At 42.5% G+C, this 18144-nt stretch overlaps 1 protein-coding gene across 1 annotated transcript in view; it reads left to right on the top strand.

The window, feature by feature from the left end:
* Btbd16 (BTB domain containing 16) overlaps positions 1 to 18144 on the top strand; it is a 70464-nt gene that overhangs the window by 24477 nt on the left and 27843 nt on the right. Inside the window, exons 8-10 of the mRNA XM_010632744.3 lie at positions 4375 to 4444; positions 6121 to 6251; positions 13123 to 13242. Of these exons, the coding sequence (XP_010631046.1) occupies positions 4375 to 4444; positions 6121 to 6251; positions 13123 to 13242 (321 nt within the window). The remainder of the gene's footprint in view (positions 1 to 4374; positions 4445 to 6120; positions 6252 to 13122; positions 13243 to 18144) is intronic.

Here is an 18144-nt window from a genome sequence, read left to right as displayed (position 1 = left end):
TTTTTTTTTTTTTTTTTTTTTGGTACTGGGGATTGAACTCAGGCCCTTGTGCTTGTGAGGCAGGCAGTGGAACCACTGAGCCAAATCCCTGGCCTGGTAGGTTTTTAATTATGTCTTCAATTACATTGACTTATATTTGTTTATTTTGAATTTTTATATCTTCTTGATTCAGCTTTGATAATTCATATGTACCTAGGGATCTGTCCATTTCTTCTGTGTTTTCCATTTTACTAGAATATAGGTTCTTAAAGTAGGTATTTATGATCTTCTAGATTTCTGCAGGATCTGTTGTGATTTCACCCTTTTCATTCCTAATAGCATAGATTTGAGTCTTTCTTTCCTTTTTGATAAGATTGGCTAAGTGTTTGTCAATTTTATTTAATCTTTCAAAGAACCAACTCTTTGATTCATTGATTCTTTGTATTAGTTTCTTGGTCTCAATTGTATTAATTTCTGCTATGATCTTTATAAGTTCTTCCCTCATACATGCGTTGGGCTTAACTTGCTCTTCTTTTTCTAGAAGACTGAGGTTCAACATTAGCTTGTTTATTCAAGATTGGTCTGTTTTTTTGTTTTTTGTTTTTTGTATGGTGGATTGAACTTGGATCCTTGCGCTTGCATGGCAGGTGGTAGAACCATTGAGCTAAATCCCTGGGCTTTGGTCTGTTTTTTTAATATAGGAATTTACTGCTGTAAATTTCCTTCATAGGACTACTTTCATTGTGTCTCATAAATTTCAGTATGTTGTATTGGCATTATTGTTTAATTGTAGAGACTTTCTAGTTTCTTCTTTAATTTCATCTGTGACGCATTGGTTGTTCAAGAGAGTATTATTTAATTTCTATGTGTTCAGAAGTTTTTGTGATTTCTTTTCCCATTGATTTCCAATTTAATTGCATTATGATCTGATAATATGAAAGGAATAATTTAAATTCCTTTGCATTTACTTAAGCATGTTCTATGATCTAGTATGTGGTCTATTTTAAAGAATATCCATGTGCAGCTGAGAAGAATGTGAATTTTAATGTTGTGGGATGGAACACTGTAGATATCTACTAAGTCCATTTGTTCAAAAGTTTGTTTCAATTCTGATATTTCTTCGTTGATTTTTTGTACAGTTGGTCTATTTGTGAGAATGAGGTGTTGAGGTCCCTCATTATGCTTGTATTAGTACTTATTTAATTTTTCATGTCTGTTAATATTTATTTTATATAGTTGGGCATGCTGATATGTGGCGCATATATATTAATGGCTGTTTTCTCTTCCTCTTGGATTGTTCCTTTTACTAGGATAAAGTGACCTTCTTTGTCTCTGTTAGTCTTGGCTTGAAATCTGTTTTGTTGCAAATAGAATAGCTGCCTCTACTTTTTTTCTGGGTTTCTATCATGTGAAATATTGTTTTCCATTTTTTTACTTTCAGTCTGTGAATTTATTTTTGAATTAAATGTGTTTCTTGTATGCAGAATATTGTTGGATCTTGCTTCTTGATCTATTCTGCTAGTCTGTTTCTTTTGATTGGTGAGTTGAGAACTTTTACACTGATGGTTATAGCTGATATGCATTGACTTATCTTTGTCATGTTGTTTTCCTATTGTTGGTTCCCTTTTACTCCTTTCTGTTTAATTACTTTCCTTGCCTGGTGGATTCACTCTGTTGGGCTTCTTGAAGTTATAGTTCTCATTATCTCTTTCTAGAATGTCTTGGAGTGCTGATTTGGTGGCCATGAATTTCTTTGGGTGTTCTTTGTCATGGAAGTATCTTCTTTCTCCATCAACTTTGAAAGATAGTTTTGTAGAGTATATCAATCTGTGATGGGGGTTATTTATTTTTAGAGCTTGAAATACTTCACTCCAAGCTCTCCTTGACCTGAGGGTTTGTTGAGAAGTCTGCTGTGATTCTGATGGGCTTTCCTTTATAGGTAATTTGCTTCTTTCCTCTAACAGTTTTTAATATTCTGTTCTTGTGTTGAATTTCTGGAATCCTGACTATTATATGTCTTGGTATAGATTTTTTTTCATGGCTAATTGGAGTTTTATATGCCTCACTTATCTGTATGTCAAATTCTTTTTCCATGCTTTGGAAGTTTTCTGCCATTACTTTGTGAACATGTTTTTTATGTTGTTTGTGCTATCTCCTGCTTTTTCACTGACTCCAATCAACCTTATGTTCTTCTTTGCATCATCTAGCTGTTGGTTTGATTTTTCATAATCCTTTGCCATTTTTAAGAGATCCTTCTTTTCATAATCACTAACTGCAATCCTACCTTCTAGAGCTGATATTCTGTCCTCGCACTGGCTCATTCTGCTGCATGTAGTTTCAGTGGAATTTTAAATCTCTTGGATATCTATTTGAATCTGTTTTATGGATTCCATTTCTTTCCTGTGTTGAGTGTTCAAGGTTTTCATCATTTTACTAAGTTTCTCTACTTTTAAAAATCTGTATATGCTTAAGAGTCACTAACCATGTCTTTTGTTATGGTTACCATCTGTCTAGTTATCTGAGAAATTATTTCTGATTTGATTTTTTTCTAAAGCCTCATTCATCTACTTTGTTACTTCCACTGTTATCTCTTCAGAGAGTCCATGTGGGTGGCTTTTGAATTATTGTACCTCATTGCCCCCTGGGATTTTCTTTGGTGAGGTGGGATTTTCTTTGCATCTTGCTTAAGTGTCTTGTCATTTTCATTTTTTAAAGTTTAATCCCTGGGTTGAAGCTTGTAAATTTCTTAAAGTACATAGCTTTATTGCTAGTATTTAGAACTCTTACTAAATGACTACTTCTCATTTATTCTAGGTGTAGCTGGCTTTTGGATTTTGAGTCTGTTATAAGAACCTATCTTTTCAAATTATTGGGGATGAGAGTTGCTGCCAAGTTGGGCTAGCCCCTGGTTCTTCAACACTGGGCTATAGTATTTTTTATGACCCTTAGGAAATCTCAGTCCTGGCATTCCAGGAAGAACAACTGATTCAAACAATTATGAACAATTCAAACAATTATGAATTACTTGGCTTAAGTAGTATGATCAGCAGTAACAATAGCATCAAACACAGCCTAGAAAATTACAAACTGTGGTAACTATTAATTTGCCATCTTTTACTATATGAACTATATTTGTGGTTATATATCAAAATCTATAACAAACCAGAAAATTATATAGAGTCAGTATGTCCTCAATATGGCAATTTTACCCTCAAGAGAGAAAATTTAAAAGGAGTTAGGGGGAAAATAGAGAAATAGAAGAAGAACAAGAAATTAGAAGCAAGGAGGACAAAGGAAGATTATGCTAACTTTGCGAAGCTGGTGAAGAAGACAGGAGGGAGAGAAGAAATTTAAAAAAAAAAGAACAGAACAACAATAAAAGCAGAAAAATGTTCACATTCATATAAAAAGACAGGAAAAAAGAAAACAGTAAAAGAAGGAAAATATGTCACTTCAGGGCATGTCACTGCTGCTAGTGGTAGACAGAATTGGCAGACAGAATCTAGGTTGATGTTGAATAACCCCAGTGAGCCTGCACCTTTAGTTCCACTGAATTTCAGGCTGGTTTCTGCCTGCAAGTCTAGAACTAGAATTGTTCAGCCTGCAACACTCTATGTGCCTCTTGATGACTTAAATTCAGCTCCTTGACCTCTGGTAGACTTGAACTCGGTTCCACCTCATTCTAACACTGGAACTGCTAGATGGAGCCACCTGTAGCTGCTCTGAGTTCCAAGCTCAGTTAGCACCTCTCCAAGATGGCTACTGGCTGGCTATCACACTCTCTGGGGGAATGTCTGAACTTGAATAATTCACCAGCTGCTGCAGTGTGCTGTGTCCACTAATCTGTTCCACTAATCTGGTGTGTTTCTCTGTAGGCTCCTTTGGGGTTGACAGTAGTCACCATGCATTTGTAGGTTCAAGCTACCCCTTTCACACAGTGAGTCAGGGCTCAGGGAAAAAGCACCATTTGCCACCTTCTCCATCTGCATTAAAATCTCTCTCTTTGCTTTCCCCATAGGCTTCTATTCTCACTTCAGATCCTTGCTGGGGACCCGCTTCCCTCCTTCTTCTCTTTCTCACATTTCTATATTCCAGTTTGGACACCAAATCTTGGAGAAGCTATTTCTCTGCTGTTCACTCTGCCATCTTGGAAATTCTCAAGTCTAATTTATTGTCTTCTGAAGGATTTGATCTCTGGCCTTATCTCTCTTAGTCTCATCTCTTTGTAACAGGACTGCTGGTTTTTCCTCTGAACAAATATCTATATCCCTAAAATGAGACTTCCTTCCTTGTGAGAGATCTCTGCTGCCATCCTGGACCTGTATGAAATCCTCTGGGTCCCCTTCTCTAAAAGCAACAGGAGGCCTCCAGGATCACCAGTTCTTTTCTCTACAGGTGTGTGGACATGATGATAAAAGCACTCACATCAAGCACCATCAAGAGCTTCTACCTGGCTGGCTGCAGGGTGAGAACACATAGCTTTTGGGGCATGGGGAGTGAGGGAGGGTTGGGAGAGCTTGAAGAGCATTTCTGATTCTGAGATTGTTACCTTCCAGTTCCAGTTCCAAATAATTTATTCAAAGGCACCAGTTTAAAGGTAGAATGATATAATTTTACTAAGTGAACACATTTGTTTTTAAGAAATTTGTTTCTGGGCCGGGGATTTAGCTCAGTGATCCTGCTGCCTGCCTTGAAAGTGCAATGTCTTGAATTTAATCCCCGATACCCCCCAAACAAAATCTGGGTTTTTTTCCCCTTTTTCTTTAAAAAGTTGAATTAATAGCAAAAAAGGTAGAGGGGAAAATTTAGGATTGGGAGCTGAAGGGTAAGCTTTCCCATCACTGAGATACAATACCCAATACCCACAACTTAAAGGAGTAGAGATTTAATTTAGTTCACTGTCTAGAGATTCGGTACATGATTGATTGACTGGCTCCATGATAGAATCTCATGGCAAAAGGATGTGATGGAGCAAATCTCCTTAGTGCACGGCAGCCAGGAAGTAGGGCAAGAGTGCCAGAGAAATGAGTCAGAGACCATATATAGAACCTGAGGTCAGACTGCCATGGCCCACCTGGACATATGGGGGAGCATGCTTTATTAATGTGCTAAGTATTTCTTAGTCAAATGAAGTTGACATGTCAGGATTAATAGTCAGCCAGTAGGGCCTGCCTTACCAGAGCACAAAAACCTTTCAGGATATTCTGCTGGAACCATGAGACCTTGTCCTACCTGGGACCAGTATGTCAGCGTTGAGAACAAAGGATACATTTAGCCCTCAATATCAGAAAAGAGGAAAGGAACAAACTGCTCAGGGTGACCAGCTGCCAAGGAGAAGCGCCTCTAAACTCTAATACCTCTGGCCTCCTGATTCCAGCTCCCTTCTCAGGGCCACTTTTGACTTAGAAACACTTATACCGTGAGTCAGACTTGTGTAAGGGAAGCATTTGATTTGTGCACTGCCAACATGTCAGGAAGGTACTTATCAGCACATCTAAGAATATTTTAAAGGCCTGCTTGCCAAAATGCCAAAATATTGTCCTCACCTTTTCTCCATGGTTTTAGAAAGTCACTCTAAGTGATATCTTTACGTTCTGGTTAGCACCCACCTCCACTCTGAAGACATGAAATGTGTACTAAAACCTCTCAAATCCCTATCTTCTGAGAGCCTTTTCCACTGTCCCTGTCCTTTAATTTTTGCTTCTAAAATGTGTGTATATGACACTCAGAGCTCCAAGTGGACTTCCCTTCCCAGGCCCTTTCAGATCTGGTTTCTGACCTCAGCCCAGGGATTTCAGTGTGCAGGGCCTGTGGTCAGGCAACCTGTGTGTGTGTCCAGCTCAGCTGCTTACTAGTGTGTGACTACAAGAAAAGCTAGAACCTGGCGGCCTTGGTCCATCCAGTAAAATGGTAGTAACATGGAGCTGCCCTCCTAGGGTTGCAATGAGGATTGGTTTAAATCACCCAAGTGCAATACCCTGAGCATAGTAAATGCCCACTGCTGTAATTTGCGTGTTTTGTACAAAGGGAACATATATCCAGCAGACTTTCACAAGTGTGTGTCTGTAGCATCAGTGTAAACCAGCAGAGGGTGCTGAGAGTCAGGATTCCTTCATTAAGGGGCTTGTTTTGCCTTCTCAGTACAAAGAAGAGCGGCTCACCAAGGCCTGTGAGAAGTGGCTGGAAATGAACTTGGTCCCTCTGCTGGGGACACAGCTCCACCTCCGCTATATCCCACAGGATCTGCTCCACAAGGTGCTGAAGTCCCCCAGGTCAGAGTTGGTTTTGGGCATGCTGGCCCTGGGATGGGCAAGGGAGGAAGCCAGGGAAGGAAATGCTTCAGTGGGGACGGTACCCACACCCCTATTGGACCTGCCCATGCCACCATCACCCAGGATTCCAAACTTTCTGCTCTCCCAGATAGCCTGGCCTCAGGAGGGAGCTGACACTCAGGGTACCATGGTATATTCAGGGTGCAATTTAGGCTCATGCTGTAAGGTAGGGACTTTCTGAGCACCAGGTGACACATGACCTGCCTGGATGAGAAAAGTTAAAGACCTGAGTAAATTTTATACAAGTCCTGATAACAATAATATACATTCTGGAAAATTTGAAAAACAGGGAAAAGCAGAAAAGAAGAAGAGGAAGAAGAAGAAAAAGAAGAAAAAAACCTCTTGCATTAAATCACTTTATATCTCTGGCACTGACTCCTCTGTTGAATGGTTCTCTATCAAGGTATCTGACTGCCTGCTTGGACTTTCTGACAAGGCTAAAACCTAACTCTCAGTGTCCCCTGCCCTTTACTGTATCCCCATCCACCCCACCGATCATCGACTGTATGTTCAAGCTGCAGCCTAGAGAGCCCTCTGGGTACCATTTTGACTTCACCTTGACCACAAGACCAGTTCTGCTTCTAGACTAAATTCATGCCTATGGGCCTCTCTCTATGGTCACCAGCCAAGGCCAAACCCCCATCATTTCTCATTTGGATGCTGCAGGGCTCTTTGATTCAGTGTCTTCCTTCTTGCCTTGACCCCACATCTGCTCCTCCATCTCACACACCAAGAAGCAGCCAAATGGGCCCTCTTTAGTCTGTCTGCTGAGCTCCTTCCCCTAACACTGCCTGCTCCTTCTCTTCCCTGCCAGTAGTTCATAGAACCATTCTTAGTTCTTAACTTTTATATTATTTCCAGTGTTTTACCAATATAAATAGCACTTTGGTGAATATCCATCAAGTTACATTTTTCTTTATCCAAGATGATTTTCCTGCATTGCATTTCTGAAAGTGAAATTACCAAGAGAATGGGACTTTCTGTTTGTTATTAGTCGGTTTTTTTTTTAATTGTTTTGGTACCAGGGATTGTACTTGGGACCTTGAGCTTGCAAGGCAGGTGGTGGAACCACTGAGCTAAATCCCCGACCCTGTTTGTTATTAGTCTTTAAGAATACTTTATTTGAAAATGATTTCAAACTTAAAGAAAAAAGAGCAATAGAAGAATATCTGTGCAGATGCTTTTCAACTTACAGTGGACTTACATCTCAATTTTAAACCATTTGTAATTTGAAAATGCATCGAGTACCTCTAACCACCCCACCATCACAGGCTCACGACACAGTACACAAGAAGGCATCAGTTGTTCCCTTTCCGAGTCACGTGGCTGACTGGGCGCGGTGGCTCACTGCCACTGCCTAATGTCACAAGAGAACCCATCACTAGGCCACAAAGAGACCAAAACTCAAAATCAGAAGAACAATTTCTACTGAATGCATAGAACTTTCATAACATCATAAAAATGAAAAGCTATAACTCACACCATCACAAGTTGGGACCAGTTGTATGCCCTTTACACCGAGTCACCCTATTTAATTTCTGCCCCATTTACTTTATTATTGGTATCTATATTCATATCTACCAACACCCATATTTTTTTTCTAAACAATTTGAGAATAAGTTGCATATATCATGTTCCTTTACCCCCAAATATTTCAGCATTTATTTCCTAGGAGAATGAATTTAATTCAACCACAGAGTGATGATCACTGACAAGAAATTTATCATTGGGCTGGGGATTTAGCTCAGTGGCACCACACCTGCCTGGCAAGTGCAAGGTCCTGAGTTTGATCCTGGTACTGGAAAAAAAAAAATCATCATTGAAGAATAATTTTGTGTCATTGAATGAGTATTATCTTCAGTAGCACTTCGCCCCTCCAATGCAGAAGTCAGTTTAGGGTCACATATTGCATATAGTTGCTAAGTCTCTTTGGGAATCTTGAAAATGTTCTTGCTCCCCATTGCCAAGTTTCCAAGGTTGTGTTCCTTTTGAATGAATTTCCAAAGTGAAGACTGAATTCTACTAAAAATCTTAGTAGTATATTAGAAAGTAAGTGTTTACTCATCCTTATGTTCTGGAAAGTGTTCTTTCTGTTTCCGTAAATTAGATTTGGGAGGATTTATTCTGTTCCAGATCATTAACCCATTCCATGGGTTTGAATTTGCCAAGTGGCACGCAATGCCCTTACATTTGCAGAAACCTGAGGTTGGCAGGACAGCAGCCGGGAGCTGAGGGAGACCACCTTATTTAAGTCTTCAGGAGGCTGGGGATATAGCTCAGTGGTGGAGTGCTTGCCTAACATGTTGAAGGCCCTAGCATGTTTGAGGAGGAGGTTGGAGTGGGGGGTAAAGATGAAGGACAAAGACAAGGAAGAGGAGGAGGGAGAAGGGAAAATAAGACAACCCCCTCAGAAGCCCTGGACCCAGGGCTCTAGCACTCCCCAGGGGCATTCTGCTCTGGTCCCCTCTGCTTTTCCCACTCATGCACCCCCCACCCTCTACTCCACCCTCCAGCGGAGCAAAGACTGTGAAATCGTTGAAGAACAACTAATCATGGCATCTCTTAGACTTTTTTTCATAGCATTGTCCTCTTCTTGGAAAGGCTGAGTTATCCCATCCTGGTAGCATTTAATCAAAAAGAGAAAAAAAAATCTGACCACAACCAGAACATTGGTGACAGTACAGGCCTGACAAAATGCACACTGAGTAGGAAAAGAGGTCAGGAGCATGACGTGTCAAATGTCTAGACTTGCCAGCCTGGGCAGACATGACTGAGGTGGAACAGCCCTGCCCCTCAGCCTCCCCAGGCCGTGTCTGCACAGACCATCCAGCGCTGTCCTGCTGAGGAGGGCAGAGTTCTGTGTGGCCTCAGGCCTGTCACAGGCCCCGGAGTGGGCAAGGGAAGGATGACAGGGCCCACAGTCTGCAGACTCACCATATAATCTTTTGTTGATCTCCAGGGGCTGCCTATTTTACAGGGCAACTGGTAGAAACTGAACCAGGTTTGGGGACCTCAATGAGGATGCCTGAGGTCCAGCCTAGTGGCTAATGGGTTTGGTGCCATGACTTACACTTGGTTAAAAATGAACGTGCTTTCACGGAGTACTTCTTGGTGTGAGCTGTGCTATGTATGCTGTCCCCTTTAGTCCTCATAGCCTCACGGAGTAGGTACAACCGTTATCCCTTATATAAGAAGGCTAGTGAAGCTGTACATGGTGATGCATACCTGTAATTCCAGCTCCCTAGGAGGCTGAGGCAGGAAGATTGCAAGTTTGAGCCTATTCCAGGCAACTTTCCAAGACTGGATTTTAAAACAAAAAGGGCTGGGGATATGGATCAAGTGAAGGTCCTAGATTCAATCCCCAGTACAAAAAAAAAAGCTAATAAAGGGCTGGGTGGGCCTTTACAGGCTGCAGGATCCCCCACTGTTACCCTCTTCCTTGTTCATTGTGGCAGCTGAGGAGTCCAGGCACCTGGAAGAGCTCAGTGAGGCCTGGGGTATCCTGAGAAGTCTTAGTCCCAGAGTGGGAAGAGTGGTGACACCAAACCATAGTCAGGGATAGAGCATCCTTTGGCCCCACTTAGCTGCTCCTTCAGCTGCCCACTGTCACCTGACACTCAACTTGTGACCACAGGTGTTTGGAACAGCTATTTCTTAGCAGATGCATAACTTCTGGGCCATTCACCCTTTCCGATCTGACCTCATCTCTTTGGGGGGTTTTGCTTTCCATTTTGTAAACAACCTAGGGTAAGACATACACAGTTTTCCTGACCTCCTGCACCTCTGGTTTTAATTTATTTGTCTAGGCATTTGGTGTTTGGTTAATTTTCTCCTTAGAGGTCACCGCCAGGTTACTCTCTTCTCGCAACTCGAATTCATGAAAACTTCATTTCAAACTCTACTTCCCTTGTTCTTTGTAGGTTTCAGAGAATGGAGACCTCAGAACACTATCTAGCTCCCCTCTACTTTGCAACAGACATCCTATGTCCCTGATCCCAGTTCTTCCGGCTTCTTGTCTGTGGTTCAGTGAGTCTCAAGGTCTCAGGAGTTCCCTATGAAAAGCCATCCTGTCCTCCTTGTCATCTCTGATCTGAGCTTTACCTACAGGGTAGGACAATAAGTATCTCACACTAGCATTTGGAACATCAGTAGGCACCTACCTATCTCAATAATTGTTACTAAAGTCAGTGTTTGTAGTGAACAACATTGATACCTACTAGTTATTGAGCACCTGTTGTATACAGAACACTCCAAGTGGGTTATCTAGCCTGAACCATTCCCATAGCAACTCAGTGGGCTAGGTACTGTCACTTGCACTTTTTGCCTGTGAAAGGAGGTTACAGGGAAAGAAATGATTAGCTGAAGACCCCCACTATGCAGCCGGAGAGTTGGGAATGGACCTGGGTCAGAGTGGCCTCAAAACAGTGGTCGTTACCGGCCTACTGGTGGGCTATGCACAGGGCCTTTTTTTCCCTTGACGGTCAAGATCAATAATATTAATATAGGCATGGCTTTCTCTATATTCAGAAGGGGGCTTTTATTGTTTAAATATAAGTTTCTTAACAATAAAATAAAAAGGATAATGTCTTCTGAAAGGCATTTCTTCTCTGAAGAGCAAATACCATTTACACTGCAAGGACTACCAGCAAACACGCGTGACACAGCCTCGTTATTCACCTCTGTTGGACGCAGGCTTGTGTGCCATGAGATATGTCTGGAGTGAGGCCATCACAGCTCTTGGGTGCAGGAAATGTGTTTGGATGCTGCTGTGTGGTTTTGTGCTGCTGGAGCTAAAAAGACCTTGGGGTACTGATACTGGTCTAACAGCAGAAAGCTTTAATTCAGTAGTTGTCCTTCCTATATAAAACCAGGATTTCAAGTCATGGAGTCCTGATTCCTCCCCAAGCCACTGCTAGCCCCTCTTTGGTAAGATCTCAGAGAACCCACCGGGCTCGAGGACCTCAGTATGTAGTCTGCTCTGGAAGTCACGCAGCTTCCCCAGACCCAGATGACAAAGCTTTCTGTGAGGATATTGCACCCAGAGGCTCTGCAGAATCTCCTTTCTGCCTCGCTGTCGTTGCCCAGTCACTGACCAACTTGATCTTGTCTGGCCAGATGCGAGCCTGTGCATCTGTAGGTGGTCTGAAAGCCAAATCAGGGGAACAAGACTGTTCTACTCTGTCCAGAAATAGCGTGAGAAGTGGGTGGATGACATTTCCATTGCTCTTTAGAGTCACGATTTAGCTTGAGTTCCGCCCACCATGACCCCTTAACGTGGTGAATGAAGAGACTGTGACATATTTTACAGCCCGGGTGCCATGTTCATGTCCAGGAACTAAAAATATCAATGAGTTTAGGAAACACTGAAAATGGCTCTTTATGTAATCATGTCAGCAGAGGCTGCTGGAGAAACTGCTAGAGAAGCTGCTTGTCCTTGCTGTATAGAGCTGATGTTACAGAGCACAGCAGCCGCTTGTTGGCATCATGAGTTCAGGACTCCTGCTGCTGTAATTGTAGAGTGAGAGTGGGCTCTGGAGCCGGGACAGGGCCTTGCCACTTACAAGGAAGCCCTGCCAATTGCTGAGCACATTGCCATGTTCCAGGCACTGTACCAAGCACATTGTTTATGTGTGGTCAGCAGAATAATGACCCCAAAGATACCCAACTTCTCTCTGCAGAACCTGTGACTATGTTAGGTTGTATAGCAAAGGGGATTGAAATTACGGATTGCATCTAATCAGCTGGCTTCAAGATGGAAGATTATCCTAGATTATTAAAGGTAAACCCAATATAATCATGAGTCCTTTAAAGCTGAAAAGTGAGGTAGAAAAGTCAGAACCAGAGTGAGACTGGAGGATGCTGTAATGCTGGCTTGGAGATCAAGGAAGGGGCCATGAGCCAAGGAATGTGGGCTCTTTCCAGAGGTTGCGCAATGCCAGGAAATTATTCTCCAGAGGGAACTAGGCCTGCTCAGACCTCCATTGAAACCCGGTAAGAACCATTTTGTATTTCTGGCCACCAGAACTCTAAGAGAATAAACTTTTATTGTTTGAAGCCACTCAGTTTGTCTTGGTTTGGGCCGATAGGAAGCTCTTATAATGTCACCTCCTTTGGTCTTCAACACTCTCCCCTGAGCAACTGTTATTACTGTTTTTTCACAGATGAGAAAATTGCAGATGCTGAGCAGTTTAGCAACAGAGGAGAGGTTACTGACCCATGTCCAGGTCCTAGCCCAGAACTGTGTGACACTGGATAAATTATTCCCATTCAGCCAGCAATCAGGGGCAGGATTGGGTGTAGCGAATGAGGCACTTGCTTTGGGTACAAAATTTAAGAAAGGCGATGAAAAAACTCGGGTGTTAAGATAAATTATATTTTTGTGCAATACTTCCAAATAAAATTTAAAAAGCCATAATGAACAAAATTTTAAACAAATTTCCACATGTATTAAAGTAAATTTAATACCCAGAGTTTGCAGGATTATAAGAGGGACTAAAGTTTAAAATCCACACAAAACATCTTGTGCACCCCAAGCATTTAGATCTCATTAAATGGTGACATTGTTTATGGGAGCACAGTGCAGGGGGCGTGTTTCAAAGCACAGAGCTCAGTGTCAGGCTGCTGAAGTTTAAGTCCCAGCTCTGCCTCTTACCAGGCACCAGGCGAGGGACCCTAATTGAGTCCTTTAACTTCTCCTGGTCTGAGCCACCTACAGACTCCCAGTGTTGTCGCTTCACTGCTGAACTCACATGAAATGGTGTGGCTTGTTTGTGTATCCTAAAATTTCTTCTCTACTTTTTATTTTTACCAGGTTGTTTACATTTAGTGAGTTCCATCTTCTGAAAACCTTACTCTTGTGGGTCTACTTGCAACTGAACAGAAATATCCAGGTGATTCCAGTCAATGAGACTGTGCTGACCTATTTCAACAGGTAATAGGATTTGGTTGTGGGTGATGAAATGCACCTACCCTGGGGTTTTGTTATTGTTGCTCATAATATCACAGGACAAGCATCCGTGATATAACTTTCATAACGTCATACAGAAGGCACAGAATACAAATTCTTTTAGATCATAGGGTACCTTTGCACCACTACACTATTTGGAAAAGTAAATAGCACATGTTATGATATGAGATGATAGAGTGTTTCTGGGAACTTGTGTGTCCAGTAATAGACATGATTCAAAACCTACTCCTTTTATTCAGGAAAATTATCGTACTACACCAACCTGAAAAGCTTCACTTTTTAGTGTACTTAAATCAGACCAATTCATTCCCATGTACATTTCACAACACATACAATTTTTGGTTTTCTGGAGAAAAAAAAAACCATGCAACTATACAAAGGTTTCATAGCATTTTCCCCATTTCTTATATTCCCTAAACTTATAAAATCTAAAATTCATGTTTCAGCTTTTAAGTGAAAAGTGACAATAGAGCCACTGTAAAATATGCATTGCTAAGTATGATAACTCTGGTAAGCACTTCCTACTCACTATCTTAGTTTATCTGCATAACCAAAAAAAAAACCATGCAACTATACAAAGGTTTCATAGCATTTTCCCCATTTCTTATATTCCCTAAACTTATAAAATCTAAAATTCATGTTTCAGCTTTTAAGTGAAAAGTGACAATAGAGCCACTGTAAAATATGCATTGCTAAGTATGATAACTCTGGTAAGCACTTCCTACTCACTATCTTAGTTTATCTGCATAACCCTTAGCAGTGGACATTATTATTCCCACGTTACACATGGAAAAAGTGACACTGAAATATCTTGTCAGAGATCATACAAAGCGATAAAGGAGCTGACTCGAATGCAGATCTGCCATAGCCCAGGATGCTTTGGTGCCCATTCTTAGAGCAGCAGAGTGTGTTGTTTTCCTCTCTGGTGTCCATGCCAGCAGTTCAGTGGTAGCTCCCCAGGTATGAAGTTAGAAAGATCCTGAGGCTGTCTCTAGATTTGGTGTTGTTGTTAGTCAGGGGCTTCTAAAATTACTTTGATGGGCATTTTCTTTCTGTTCCTCTTTTTCCCTCCACTAGTGAGTGCTTTCTAAACTACCCTCTTAGGGCTGGGGATTTAGCTCAGTGCTGTAGCTGCCTGCCTCGAAAGCATAAGGTCCTGAGTTCGATCCCCAGTACCCCCCAAAAAAAGCCTAAACTACTCTCTTAGCAAGATCTGTTGTAGCAACCTAGGGGTGGGGCATTATGCAGTGAAGGTAATTGCTGGGGTCCATTTTTTGTCACCTTAGCTTCTTCTGTCAGTCACTCTATCACTGTGACAGAATACTTGAGATTATAAACTTTTATTTTGGCTCATGGCTCAGAGGTTTCAGTCCGTGGTTGGTCGGGTGTGTTGCCTTCGGGCCTGTTTTGGGGTAGAATTTTACAGTGGGAATGCATAGTAGAGTGAAACTGCTCACCTCATGGTGGTAGGGAAGCAAAGAAAGGAAGGGGCTCCTATCAAAGACGCACACTAATGACCCAACATCTTCCCATTAGCCCTACCTCCTCAAGGTTCCACCACTTCCCAGGAGCACCACTGGCCGGGTACCACATGGGCCCTTTGGGGACATTTCAAATCCAAACTATAACGTTTCTGTCAAAACTTTTGGAATAATGCTTACATCATCCAAGCTGGCTGACAAATACAGTGACCCTAAAGCCACAGACAGTCCCAGGTGGCTCTCAGAGAGTCCTCTCTACACAGGAAGTCACTGGTAGCATTACCGTCATCATCTGGCTCATGTTTCTGTTCCCCATACGAACAGGAAGGGGGCCCTCCAAGTATGATGAGGCACATTCAAGGAAGTAGAGACATACTGTTTCTTTTGCATTTGTAAATTTAGCACATGAATATGTCTTCACATATTAATCAGTGGATTGAACCATTTAAGCCAAGTTTCATTAACACTGTTTTGAAGCATTTAATCCATTCTTGGAACATCTTGGCACCATGTTAACCAAAAAGCCTGTTTTTCTGATGTGTTATTTGGGGAAAGCGGTGTTCAGAGCCAGAATTACATGTAGTGTGCTTAGTGTGTGTATAATTTTGAACCCAAATGTTTGAGCCCCTCCACCCACCTCTTTTAATAGCTCATGAGACAGTCTTTCCAATGAGTCACGCACACCAGGGGGACTTGCCACTTGGCTGCAGGTCAGCTCTCATCCTGAAAGTCCTCAGCACCAGGAGATAGGAAACAAACTCGTGTGGGGTGATTCATAAGTGTTGTGTTTTTGGTGTGAGAGAAACATGTGGGAAGGAGGGAGTTGAGCTCTGCAGCCCCCTCCACCCAGGTTAGGCTATGTGCCCTTCATAGCAGCCCCCAGGACTCCTCCCCAGAGCATGATGCACATGGGCCCTGCTCCTCCTTAGAGCTTTCCATGTTTCTCTGGAATCTACATGGACTCAGTTCTGACCCCCAAGCTTCCTATCTCTACATGACATTTCCTCAAGCCCCCCCCCCGCCCCCCGATCCTGCACAACTTGTCTTGCGGGAAACCATGTGCTTGTATCTAAGTCATCTCATACCCTGGCCTAAGCAAAAGTGATGATATCTTAGCAAAGGACCTGAGTCCTTGCAGTTGCATGGGCTTTCCACACAGCCAGCCACCAGCTGGAGTCAGTTCCTCCTCTGTGCCATCTGCCCTCTACAGTAAGCTTGGGTTGGAATAGGAGAAAGATGGAAATCCTTACCTGCAATCACCCAAGGGTCTTTTCTGCTCATGACCTCTCAGCCTGAAGGACCACATAGCTCATTTTTAGAACTATGAATGGTTCTCTTCCTATCCTGGATCACTCTTCTGTCCCAGAGCAGTGGCACCTCTAAGATGACCCTCTGTCAGGGGCCTCCACCTCCCAAATGTACTCCTTCACTGAGGTATGAGCCTTCTCTGTGCCTGCCTAAACCACCTCAGTCTGCCCTGCTTCCTTTTCTCAGTCTGTCTCTGGTGAGGGCCTCCCTGAAGAGCCTCTGATGAAGTCCTTCGTTCAAGTCATGTCCCATCTTCCTAGTTGCATCACAGAAGCTTAAAGACAGGGTTTATGATCTTGCATCTTGCCCTCAACTTGCCTGGCATCTTGCTGGACATAGAATAGTTTATTGAATGATAAAGTTCTGTTAACTATTTTTACGTAAATCAGTTTTTCTCAGAGAAGTGGGTCTTAATATGCTGGTACAAAATTCAGAAGACATGATATTTGTAGCAACTTGAAGTAGTAGGAATGGCAGGCAAGTTTCCATTTTTATGGATGGGTAGTTTGTCTTGTGCACTGGGCCAAGACAGATTCTAAGTTTTTCTGCAGGCTCGGTGAGAACGTGTGGTGGGTTAGTGCATCTACTCTGGACATGGGATAGGGACTGGTGGCCCCATGCTCCATATTTTTCCTCCTTCCTGATTGTCCCAAGGGCTGACCAGACTCCGTGTAGGACTTGGAGCTTTGGGCCTAGTGGGGCTGGTATCTGGAAGATTCAGGCTCCCAGAAGGCACCTCTGTTCCTGGCAGTGGTGGCAGGACCCTGTCAGCTGAGGTCAGAACTAGGTCACCATGCATGTTGAGCTGCAAAGACCAATGAGGCCCAGGGAGTGGCTAATCAAGGAAGATTCATAGGAAGACATAGCAGAGCATTTAAAGGTGGGAGGCAGGACACAGGTTTGGGAATGAGAACTGAGGCGGGTGACTGGCAGTGTTTAAAGTTGCAAGTATTGATGAAATAATTTAAATGACAGAATGATCTATAAGCCATCTCCTAGGGAGGAGGAAAAGCAGGCAAAGTAGACATTCTGAGGCTGTCACCTCACAGGGATCTCCAAAGTGGGGCTGTCATAGTATGGCAACAGTGGGTCAAGCTATAGAAATAGAAATGATGGATAGCAAGGGCTTGTGAGTCTACTAGGACTGAGGGGCTGTACCTGTGGGACTGGCTTGGCCATCCTGGCATCGGGAAAGAGGGCTGGGAAGAGTAATTGACTAAAATGGCTCAGATAACCTCTTCCTCACCTGTCCAAGCAGCATCCTAAGACAAGCTAGGAGAAAAGAAAGACATATGTCCAAGCCTTTTCTACTCCTGTTTTTTTCTTTCATTGATTGTTTTCAATCTTTTGTTCATCCCGAAAATATTTATTGAATATGTCCTGTGTATCACTTCTCAGCCTTTTGGCTAAGATCAAGTGACTATGTGCTGCATGCCCGGGAAACTAATAGAAACTTTCTCTACTCAGCCAGAAGTATCAGAACATCTCCTTCAAGCTCTTTTTCCCATTCTTTTAATACCGTCTCATTATGTAGTCATTTTGTAGCCTGAGCTGTCCTTGAACTCACAATGTAACCAGGGCTGAGTTAGAATTTAGGAACCTCCTGCCTCAGCCTCTGGGTACTGGGATTATGGCCATGTGTCACTAGGACCGGCTTCAAACTTGTTTTTATTGCTGTCTAAATTCATCATTGGAAGAATGGAACATGGATACCCAGGCACATTTGTGTACACACACTGGCATGTGTACAACACATAGGCACACACAAATGCGGACATACTTGTACACACATAAGTGTGTGTGCAGTTCTGTCTGTCTCTCTCTGTCTCCCCTTGGAAACCTACATCCTGTCTTCCTGGCAGTGGTTAGTTTAGAAAAACAAATAGGCTGTCCAGAATTAATTTTAACATCTACTTGTAGGAAAAAATATGTAAGCAAAGCCATGCTTTCATCCAAAGAGAAAAGTCATCATTTCATTCCACGTAGAAGTCTGAAAAGTTCAGGAAAATTGAAAATTTCTCAACTGGAGAAGATCCAACAGAGACAAATTTTAAACTTTTTAAAGCATATATATATA

The sequence above is a fragment of the Fukomys damarensis genome, unplaced genomic scaffold, assembly GCF_012274545.1.
Source record: "Fukomys damarensis isolate Sample0158 unplaced genomic scaffold, DMR_v1.0_HiC HiC_scaffold_8, whole genome shotgun sequence".
Classification (NCBI taxonomy): Eukaryota; Metazoa; Chordata; class Mammalia; order Rodentia; family Bathyergidae; genus Fukomys; species Fukomys damarensis.
The sequence above is the reverse complement of the archived record's forward strand: the minus strand, read 5'-3'. Positions and strand labels throughout refer to the sequence as shown.